The following is a 10,456-nucleotide window of genomic DNA, read 5'->3' as shown; positions in this document are numbered from 1 at the left end:
TCGGCAAAAGACCGGATCTTCCCTTCCTCTACATGAGTGTGGTACGTATGAGCTTGAACCTCATAGTTGATTGGAAACGTGTCCAATGTCTTATTGAGAAGATCTAGGTCGGTCTTGATGACACCAACGGTGCCAAGATCGGATTGCAAGCATAGCATATCCTGATTGAAATCATCCACTCTCTTATAGTCCAATAGACGGATGTTATCCCATCTAACGGTCAATTCAGGAAGAAGCTTATCATGAACGTTGTTGTACCGCAAGCGTAGTTTGTCCCATAATTCTTTAGGATCTTTTACGTTCAAGTATTGCCTCTTGAGAGTTGCATGGATGTGACGTCTCATAAAGATGAGAGTCTGAGTCTTAGCCATAGGTGGGAAATCAGCAGGAGGGTCGGCAAACATGCCTTCAATCCCTCGGCTCTCGAACGCGAGTTCCATGTCGGAAACCCAGCGGTGGTATTCCTTTCCTTCTAGATCAAGAAGGCCAAATTCCGGTCGAGATGGCGATGACATCTACAAACACGAATACAGAATCGATTAGATTCAAGTATAATAGGAATTAGAAGGGGTGACGTATATGGTCACAAGAAAAATCGATGCAAGCGGCGATACTCATGATCGCACCCAAAACAGCGGTGCACTCAGGCGACCACACGAAAATCGATTAACTTCCCTTTCAAAACAATCGTGACTCCCCCAGGACCGTCACACAGAAAACATCGACCAAGAGGGGAAACCCATCCCTCTATAGTCTCATCGGCGTTATAAGAAAGGCCGGAATTAAGACAAGAAGAAGGCTAATAGCGCCCGATATAATATATCTATACGTTCAAAAGCGGGAACGTTTATAAAAATTTACCTTGGGAGGTTTGTAGTATACGGGAGTAGCTTCTCTTGAGCGAAGTCCTTGCTTGTGACTTTCACGTCTCTTGCGTGAATATGCGGGAGGAGCAATTTTGAATGCTTTGAGGCGAGCAGCAGGTGCGGCGAGCGGCGAGTGCGGCGAGCGGCGAGTGCGGCGAGCGGCGAGTGCGGCGAGCGGCGAGCGGCGAATGCGGCGAACGGCGAGCGGCGAATGCGGCGAACGGCGAGCGGCGAATGCGGCGAGCGGCGAATGCGGCGAGCGGCGAATGCGGCGAGCGGCGAGCGGCGAGCAGCAGGGATGCGGGCAGGGGCTGCAGGGCTGCGGAGCTGCAGGGCTGCGGGGCTTGCGAGGGGCAGGGGCTGCGAGGGCAGGCAGGGGCTGCGGCGGCAGGGGGGCTGCGGCGGCGGCAGGAGGCAGCGGAGGGAAGAAGAGAAAAAAAAATTTTCGGAAGGCTCTAAAAGATTCAGGGTTTTAGGGTCTCGTGCTGATAACGTGTTTGAGGATGAAATACTTGTCTATTATTGAATGATATGGGGGCCTATATATAGGCATTTACAACACCACAATCCCGTAGGATTCAGAGTCCTAATCTACTACGGAGATGCTAATCTATCTCCTAACAGGAAACCTATTAGGCTAAGACACACACAAGGGTAGAATAGTAATTCTCCCGGAACAAGTTTAAACTTTTTATGAGTACTAAAAAATCTATAGAAAATCAGTCAAAAAAAGTCAATGATTTTAATAATTTTATGAAAGTCTGTGAACTTTTTAAGGAGTACGTGGACTTTCTAAAAAGTCTGTCAATTAAAATAAATCCACATAAATCCAAATACAATGCACCCTCCTGAATCGTAGTCCTACAACTTGTACAAATTGAGTTACAAAATGTGTTATAGCGTTACGGAAATACACATAAAAATTTGCTAATTATTCACTTAGAATAACTTACCCGTGCTCTTTCTAGTTTGATCATGGTGGAGACCGGTGCTCTTTATATTAGTTTCTCTTGGCCCTAGCAACACGCAAGCCTTGTAATTGGACTCATCACTTGATTAAAGAAAAGAACAAAAACACCAATCTAAGCAAGAAAAAAAAACAGTGACACATTAATAAGATCATTTGCCCTTAAAAAAATACTAGCCTCATGCCCATGTGTGTTATTTACTCTCTCTTTTTTGTAGAAAAATAAAAATAAAACCTATAGTGGGTAGTATTTTTTCAAATATGTAATTATTATCTATTTAAACTGAATTGTATAATCGTTGTTTTCTCTTTCTTTTTCTCCTTCTATTCTTTTTTTTACTTTTATAGTTTCTAAATTATAATATTATCCTTAAAACCATAACAAGATAAATTTTAGATTTTAATAAATAACGGGTGTTTTAGGAAATTCAAAACCTTAATTATTCAACTCTCTTTCTGCCTTTATTAATAGAAGATATTCTTCTAATCTACAAATTCAAAAGCAGACCTCAAGAAATCAAATATTGGGCTTTTGTATGTTAAGACCTAAGAGTAGTAGCTCTAAGCTTATCAAGATTCCATTAATAAGCCACTAACGTCAAATTGGGTTACAAACGGTACATCCAGCCGGGGCACAGGCAAACACAAGTAGACCTCCTAATGATTCTGGAGAGCTAGACAGCTATTGGGCCTTCCACTTCCGTGGCCCTTGTAAAATGTAATAGATTCCTGAAACGTGGCGAGAAAATAGCGGATATTCCTGCGTTTAGGGTTTTCTATAGTTTTGGGTGGTTCTGTATATAAAGCCGCTAGAGAGGAAGACTCTCCACACCATTCACTCTCTTGAAGGTTTAAACTCATCCTTAATACAAATCATTAGCCAAAAGAATGGAGCAAACTTTCATCATGATCAAGCCTGATGGCGTTCAGAGGGGCCTGGTAATCATTCTCTCTTTGTTTTTAATCACCTTGTTTTACTGGTGGTTATTGTTAAATTTTGTAGCTTTAGTAGCGTACTGTACAAATCTTATCTGGGTTTTACTTAGCTTGTTTTATAGATTTGAACTTTGTGTATGAGTCTGATGGTGATTAGTTATGTATATGGTGTTTGATTTGTGTGAGAGCTTTGGAAAATCAGAGGAGACTTGTGCATTTTTATTTTGGGGGTCTGTAGATCAAGATAGAGTTAGGAATTTTGAACTGGGATTGTACTTCCATGTATGTAGTTCTGATTATGTTAAATTCATTTTTTTTTTGGGCTTCGTTGGATTTGTAGTTATAAAGTTTTCAATTGTTCTTAGAAAATTGTGTTTGTTTCAGGTTGGTGAGATTATCAGCAGGTTTGAGAAGAAGGGTTTCTATTTGAAAGGTAACTTTTGTTTCAGATTGAAATTTAAACTTCACGGAATGTTTCAGTGTTTTGACCTTGTCCTACTTGTGGATAGTGAATTGGTTTAGGTGCTTACATCAAGGTCATTATCTGGACTATGATTTTAATAACTTTGGTGGTTTGTATTCAGGCTTGAAGTTGATCACGGTGGACCGGTCTTTTGCTGAGAAGCACTATGCAGACTTGTCTGCAAAGCCCTTTTTCAGTGGTTTGGTTGATTATATTATTTCCGGACCTGTTGTTGCTATGATCTGGGAGGGTAAGAATGTTGTCTTAACTGGCCGAAAGATCATTGGAGCCACAAACCCTGCTGAGTCTGCCCCTGGAACTATCCGTGGTGATTTTGCTATTGATATTGGCAGGTAATTCATATTATTGCTTGAAATATTTCAGTAGCTAATAATGATGACTAGGATGTATTTGCAAATCTTGTTCTTTTGAATGTTAATATAAAGGGTTGCTGCATTTTGAAACCATTTACCGTTTTAGTTAGATGGTATTCAATTCCTTAGACAGTACAATAAAAAAGAGTGTTTGCTTGACAGCAGCTTGACAATGTTTCTGTTGCCTGCAGGAACATCATTCATGGAAGTGATGCAGTTGAGAGTGCAAGGAAAGAGATTGCACTGTGGTTCTCCGAAGGCCCTACTCACTGGCAGAGCAGTGTTAGCCCCTGGATCTATGAGTAGTAAAATTGGCCGTCTCTAGATGCCGCTGATGATAATCTATTTTCCATTCCTCCGTGGTTCACTATGTTAGTTTTGGTTTCTATTTAAGTATCGGTGTTGCCTAGTAAGGCTGAGACGTTAAGCTTGTTCTACTGCTTCTGGTTGAGTGTGTACTATCTTCCCATCTAAATGCTTTGTTATGAAGTTTGATCTAGTGTGGTTTAAGCGTTGGTAATTTGCTACCACATGGTGAACATTGGAATCAAGTTAGAATGGCAAAATTAAAAAAGACTCGTCGTTTATCTGTCTCCTAAGATTCTTGGAGCCGGAAGTTCCTTTTTTTTTTCCATGTCAACTCGGTCATAAAAAGAGTGCAAATGAAATGAAATAGGCTCGTAACTTTCACGCAAAGTTGCTCGAATTCAAAACCAAGCATTCTTGCGTCTGGGAATCTATCACCATGCAATGAGCTAAGAAGAAGCGAAATCAAATCGAGAGTTCCTTTTTGCTGAGCCAAAAAAAGTAAAAGAATCACGTCTAGAAGATAATCTTTCGCCACTTATTTTCAGATAAATTATGGCTTCAAGACTTCCAACTGGTAGTTAGAAAAATTGCTTAAGAAGTATTGACGTTTCTGAGGATTACTCAGAGACTCAAACACATAATAGCTGAAAGCTCTGAATTATGAAAAACAGCTCTTTTTCTACCTCTCTTTTTTGGGCAGGCAGAGAAAAGGGGGCTTCCAAGTGCACAATTTCGTGCTCACAGATTATCAATTATCAGTTATCAAAATAATAATATTTCAGAAATCACTCCAAAACTTAAAAAGCCATAACAGAATCCCAGTCCACAATCCTAGACAAGGTAATCATACCTCTACACATGTTTAAAAACCCCCGAAAGGCCATGGGATGCTCTGGTGAACGCCAAACGTATGAGATTATATTTTCTGTATTTCAAACCTGAATCAAATCAAGACCTGGTTCTGCCCTCTTTAAAAACTCTGGGAAACTAAAATCCAAAAACCATTTCAGGGAATCATGACTTGCAGAAGGCAAATCTCAGGGGGTTCGGGTCATGTACAAACACCATCGGATAGTTAGAGAAATAACAGTGTTGTCGACAATCATGTAACTACTTGTGACAGACCGATTTATAGACTCTAGAAGAAGCTACTACACTATCGTGAAAGTAGGCCGTATGAGGGCAAGTCTTCCAGCCGTGCTACATCTTCAGAGAGAAGCTCTTTTTCCAACTGCCGTCGTGTGGATTTCATCACCGTCTGTAAACAACAAAATGTAATGAAGGCAATCATGTCAGCAAAATTATTGTCTAAAAATGAAATCCTTAAACTGTATAACCACCCAACCCAAAAATCAGGTTAAAACACAAATAAAATCACCGAAATAAAATAAACTGTTTTCCCTAACTATCACAGCCCTAGTGATAATCAGAAGGATTAACTAACAGCCAAAGGATATGTTGAAAGGAGGTAATGCATACATTGAAATCCATATAAGAAGCACGCATAGAAAGCCATTGATGGTCCATTAGCTTGAACGTGATGCAATATATAAGGTCAAATGCTGATTCATTTTCTGTCACAAATAACAACGATATTAGTATATATTGAGCGTTATCACAATTATAAGCCTAGTTAAGGACAAGTTACCTGCAAGAAACTTCAAGAATATTGCTCCCACCAGTGTTCGCGGTTTAACTGCACATAAATCCCACAGATAACTTATGAAAGGCTTTTAGAAAAAGAAAGCAATTATTTATAACCAAGACATTCTAAATCATATGAAAACATGTGCATGGACCCTAGACAATTCTGCATCTTCAATTTACGGTATCTCTCATCTACCATGATACATGGAGCAAAATTGAACAAATTTTTGAAGAAATATATAACTGAAGCATATGTTTCAATTTACTGTATCTCTCATCTACCACGATACAAGGGGTAAAATTGAACAAAATTTTGAAGAAACATATAATTGAAGCAATCTAATAAGCCAAACATATTGTTGGTACTTTGTTTAAAACTCACGTCCAACTGCCATATGTACCTAAAGGTCTTAAAATGAATAGCACAATCCAGAGACAGGCAATATCATGCTAAAAAATCAGTTAATAGGAGAAATCAGATTTTTCATTGCACCGTATCAAAACAAGTTAATGAAAAACAAGCAGCGATTAATTTTGACATGGCAATGCTATTATAAATCACAATTCCCGAGACTATCACTTTGGGAACATATCTTCAAAACAAGATGAACATTGATCAAGAAAAACACCAACCTGCTTCAAGATCGAGCATCTGAATAAGCATGAATGTAATGTTAACACCAGCAACGGCAAATGGGTATTCCCACACTGACCTTTCACCTTCTAGCTTTCGAAGAAGATCCTGGAAAGATTTCTACAATGAAAGTTTTAACTTTCAATGAGACACAAGATGCTTATAAGATAGACCAAATCTAGTTCCCTATGAGCTTCAACTTTGAAATAACCAAAAAGAACAAGAACATGTGAACAGATGCATCCACAGAGTGAGAGAAAAGTAGGCTCATAGCATAGAAATGAATACAAGATAAGACCAGCAAAGTGAGACAGTCATCGGACGACTGCTGATATTCATCAGCCACAGGACATAGTGTAATGAAATATATAGGTGGTTTCAATACTTCTCTCTTTTACTGTCACCTACATGCTTGCAGGGGATAAACTTATTTGGTAAGAAGAACAAGATAAATTTGGAACACAACATAAAGGCTTTTCTAGATCTTTCGCTAGCAGAGTGTGTGTCACCTTTACATGTTCTCTCCAGGTTTCAGCTAGAAATCACATTGAGATAAATACCTTTTATTATCTTGTATCTTCTAAAGGATTGTTCTGGCTTACAAACACAGCATGCATATGTATAGAGGGGACGTACCGGGAAATTCCTAGCAAAGAACAACAAATTCTCCAATGATATAAAACCACCACCCCTACAGAAAATTACAACATCAACGGTAAGTAAACCAATATGAAGGAAAAACCGAGGTACAGTATTGTTTAAACAACAAGAGGTACCGGGTCTACCTGAAATCTGTTGATGGATCTTTTCCTTGCCATCCCATTTCCTTCCATTGCTCAGATATCAAACCACGAAGTTCTTCCTCTGGAAATGCAGCACTCCACAAGGCCCTCAAAGCTTCCTGGTGTATTATGAACCAGGTAAGTATTTATCAAAGTATGAGGATGAACTATGTGCACAGCTGAGAAATTATAACCCATGCAAAGAGAACAGATTCACTGTCATTGTGTAAACACAAAAAGAACAGATTCACTGTCATTGTGTAAACTCACACAGAGAACAGATTCATTGTCATTGTGTAAACTCCATGAAAATATATATACCTGGTGCTCAGGGACTGAACTGTCATAGGAAACATCTATCCGGCTTTGTAGTTTCAACAAGCATTCCTCCTGAGAGAATTTAAGGAGGAAGAAAGAAAGTCAAGAATCAGGAGGAATGATATGTATTAACAGGTTGGCAACTAAAGCAAACGGAGCAGAACCAACATAGTAAAGTTACTGGATCTTGTAAACATCTACCAATTGTTTATGTAGATAGTTTTACTAATGCAAATCCCTCACATAATAAGCAGAAAATGTATGGAAGAAGAGAAAAAGGAAACTGTAAACTTTCCATTCTTGAAATTTTGGGTCTTTACAGTAATCATTGGAGGATTAACAATATTATCCCTACTAAACTAAGACTTGTATCTAACAAAGATATCCTAAGCCATATTATCATAAATAGATGCTATTTTATCATAAACTGCAAGTTTATCCAATTACAAGCATGTGTTACCTGGGCAGGGGTTAGATCAAAGGAAGGACGAGCATCACTCTCTCTTCTCTGTGCACACACGCAAGAAAGTCCCCGGCCAAGCCAAGCTGCTGATCCTGCCACAACCTCCGCTGTAACATAGGAAAAGCCAGACAATAAGTCAATAACGTAGTAGAATTTGCAAATCCTTAAAAAGGAGCTCGCATGTTCTACTTATGCAACCATACAAGTTTCTAGCTATTTCAAAAACAGACATTGTACAGTTTCTAGGTATTTCAAATCAGCTTAAATAGAGATGTTAAGTACTTCATCCATGCCACCAACCACAGCTTTTCAACTTAGCAGATAAAGCAGGTAGACAACTCGATAAAAAAAAAGTTGATACACACAATCAGTAGCAGACAAATAATCTTCCAATTGCGAACATAGACTTGAACCCTACAATCACAAGGATATTCGAAAAGTAGCTCTCAATTCACAAATTGCTCCACATCCATACGACTAAGATAATCAAGATGAATCAAACTCTGCCTTCCAATCATCAGTACCACAAACCATTGAAGTTGTACGATAAAAGTTTGCGACATCAAAATTCGGTAAACCAACAGCATTGATGAGCTAATCCTGTGGCGTTATTCACTGATCTTATCATCGATAGTTCAAATAATTGAAATCGCAACCTCGATGGCATATTATCATCAACAGTTCAACAAAATCAACTCTAATTAAATCAAGCATAAACAAGCAACTGTAGTGACAAAAGCAGAGCTCCAATTCAACTAAACCTTGCATAAAACACTACAACACACACAGAAATGAATACAAAATATTTATAAAAAAAATCAGAAATAAATAGACGAACCCCAGCAATTGATAATATCAGAGAACATCAAGTCAGTGATAGATTCGGCTGACAGTCGCAGCAGAACAATTTGATTACCAGATCTACGTTCCGATTTTACTTTTTCTTTTTCTTTATTTGTAAAAATGGATGAACAGCTCAACAGTCTTAAAAGTCTAGAGAGAGAGAGAGAGAGAGAGAGAGCGAGTCAGCATTAAATAGAAAAGCGAAGAATGAATGAAGAAAGAAGGGAAGAAGAGACAAACAAACAAGTAGTACCAGAACTTGAATGGCAGGGATTGCCACGGCCATCGAGACCTTGCGAAATCCTCCTCACCGCCACGAACGAGCCTCCTCTATCGTCCATACTAACTCCTCCGCTACACCATAACCGATCAAATCCACCCCCAGAGACACCTCCTCGCCGCAACCGCAAATGCCGCCGCCCGCCGCCGTGAATCGCCGGACTGCAAGAGAAGCGTGCGAACCGAAGCTTCTTCTACGTCGCGAGAGAGAGAGAGGAGGTGGATTCTTGGAAGAACGGGAGAGAATCTTGAAGAGGAAAAAGAGGGAGCTAGGGTTTCAGGTGAGGATATGGGAGTGGGATTCCATTAGAGAGAGGAGAGAGTCGGTTACGCAGCTCTGTTTCTCTTTCTTGTTTTAGAGAGAATGAGAGAGCATGAGAGTTGGGTGAGCGAGAGAGAGAGAGAGAGAGAGAAGAGTGGAGGTTACGAAAAAACATATTTTTACTTTTACTGTTCGTCGTTTTTGTAGAAAAAGGTAAAAGTATCGGAGTAATTATTAAAAAACCGGCTGCGCTGTCTCCGATCTCGGTCGTGAAATTCTCAGAATCCCTTAAGAGGGGGTTTTTGATTTTCGAGAGTAACGGAATCAGAAAATGTGATGGTGACAGAAAATCATTTTTTTATATTGAGCAGGTATTATTAGTTTCTGTAAAAAAAAAAAAAGGAAGAAAAAGGTAGAATCTTACTAATTAGGAAAGGACATATGATACACATTTAATGTTTAGGAAATGCATGTAAACATAAGTTACTAATCGATGATACCCATTGAATAGTTTTGTCTCTACATGTGACAGTATTATTTTGTAACTCATGTGTATACACATATGTGACTGAATAATTATTCTCATGATGTGATGAGAAACGGTCTTGTTCAGAATATTGAAAGAGTGGATCGGTTTGAAGTGATCGATGGGAGAGGTTGACGCGTAGTAGAAATGAACTAATATAGAGTGTTCTAGAGTGTATTTTATGGCTTTCGATTGGAAATTGGTGCATTTCAATTGTTCGGTAAACACAAGGAAAGGAGCAAGTTTAAGGTGTTGAATCCTCGCACACTCCAAGGCCTTGTTTGGCTTAAGGAATATAAGCATTGAGTTTCTAAGCCGGATAAGGACCTTTAAAAAATTTCATCAAGTTTTAGAGGTTATTGTGGCTTTGGCTCCCAGAGGAGAATTTGATATTGAATCACCCGTTTACGGATCCCGTAATTTAATCATGAACAAGTGAGTAAAATTGCAAACGATAAATTTGTTCATTTTGTTTTTGTTTCTTTATCTCTCAACTTTTCGTTGGACAACTACACAATAACTACTAGACGGGTGCGCAAGTGTCGAGATATCTCAAGAACAAACACTTGAATATGACTCAAGTATCGAACCAACTAGTTAGAGAGATCATTTATCCAATTTCAAAAAAATTTGCGTTATTGAAATTGTAACCTAAAAGGCTCTGTACGAGTTATGGCCATGACTTATGTAACCTTTTCTCTTCTTCCCCTTCTAGTTACTCATGTAGTAGTGCAATGTCATTTTCCCTATTGCAAATGTAACTAGTTTCCTTGTAGTGAGTACATAA

General features: G+C 39.0%; 2 protein-coding genes across 3 annotated transcripts; one reads left to right on the top strand and one right to left on the bottom strand.

The window, feature by feature from the left end:
• Nucleotides 1–2,637: 2,637 nt before the first annotated feature.
• LOC126801651 (nucleoside diphosphate kinase 1) lies at nt 2,638–4,199 on the top strand. The gene is made up of 4 exons (XM_050529072.1): nt 2,638–2,772; nt 3,154–3,202; nt 3,354–3,585; nt 3,798–4,199. The coding sequence occupies exons 1-4, from the start codon at nt 2,722–2,724 to the stop codon at nt 3,910–3,912; spliced, it is 447 nt and encodes a 148-aa protein (XP_050385029.1). The 5' UTR covers nt 2,638–2,721; the 3' UTR covers nt 3,913–4,199.
• A 457-nt stretch (nt 4,200–4,656) lies between these two features.
• On the bottom strand, nt 4,657–9,090 carry LOC126802104 (uncharacterized). 2 transcript variants are annotated; one of them, XM_050529652.1, is made up of 9 exons: nt 8,856–9,090; nt 7,757–7,866; nt 7,300–7,368; nt 6,982–7,097; nt 6,833–6,887; nt 6,196–6,316; nt 5,564–5,611; nt 5,395–5,489; nt 4,657–5,173 (listed from the first exon to the last, which is right to left on the bottom strand). In XM_050529652.1, the coding sequence occupies exons 1-9, from the start codon at nt 8,941–8,943 to the stop codon at nt 5,072–5,074; spliced, it is 804 nt and encodes a 267-aa protein (XP_050385609.1). In that variant the 5' UTR covers nt 8,944–9,090; the 3' UTR covers nt 4,657–5,071. The 2 variants fall into 2 exon arrangements, with proteins under 2 accessions (XP_050385609.1, XP_050385610.1); XM_050529653.1 differs by lacking the exon at nt 8,856–9,090 and adding an exon at nt 8,598–8,732.
• Between the last annotated feature and the right edge of the window lie 1,366 nt (nt 9,091–10,456).

This window comes from Argentina anserina, chromosome 7, assembly GCF_933775445.1.
Source record: "Argentina anserina chromosome 7, drPotAnse1.1, whole genome shotgun sequence".
Lineage (NCBI taxonomy): Eukaryota > Viridiplantae > Streptophyta > Magnoliopsida > Rosales > Rosaceae > Argentina > Argentina anserina.
The sequence above is the reverse complement of the archived record's forward strand: the minus strand, read 5'-3'. Positions and strand labels throughout refer to the sequence as shown.

What these genes read in the sequence shown, in the direction of transcription:
- LOC126801651 (XM_050529072.1), top strand. Translation starts at nt 2,722, where the DNA reads ATGGAGCAAACTTTCATCATGATCAAGCCTGATGGCGTTCAGAGGGGC. An exon ending in ATGGCGTTCAGAGGGGCCTG is followed by an intron (nt 2,773 to 3,153) that starts GTAATCATTCTC and finishes TGTTTGTTTCAG; the next exon opens with GTTGGTGAGATTATCAGCAG. An exon ending in GAAGGGTTTCTATTTGAAAG is followed by an intron (nt 3,203 to 3,353) that starts GTAACTTTTGTT and finishes GTTTGTATTCAG; the next exon opens with GCTTGAAGTTGATCACGGTG.
- LOC126802104 (XM_050529652.1), bottom strand. Translation starts at nt 8,943, where the DNA reads ATGGACGATAGAGGAGGCTCGTTCGTGGCGGTGAGGAGGATTTCGCAA. An exon ending in TCCCTGCCATTCAAGTTCTG is followed by an intron (nt 7,867 to 8,855) that starts GTACTACTTGTT and finishes CCTATGTTACAG; the next exon opens with CGGAGGTTGTGGCAGGATCA. An exon ending in CTTCTTATATGGATTTCAAT is followed by an intron (nt 5,174 to 5,394) that starts GTATGCATTACC and finishes TGTTGTTTACAG; the next exon opens with ACGGTGATGAAATCCACACG.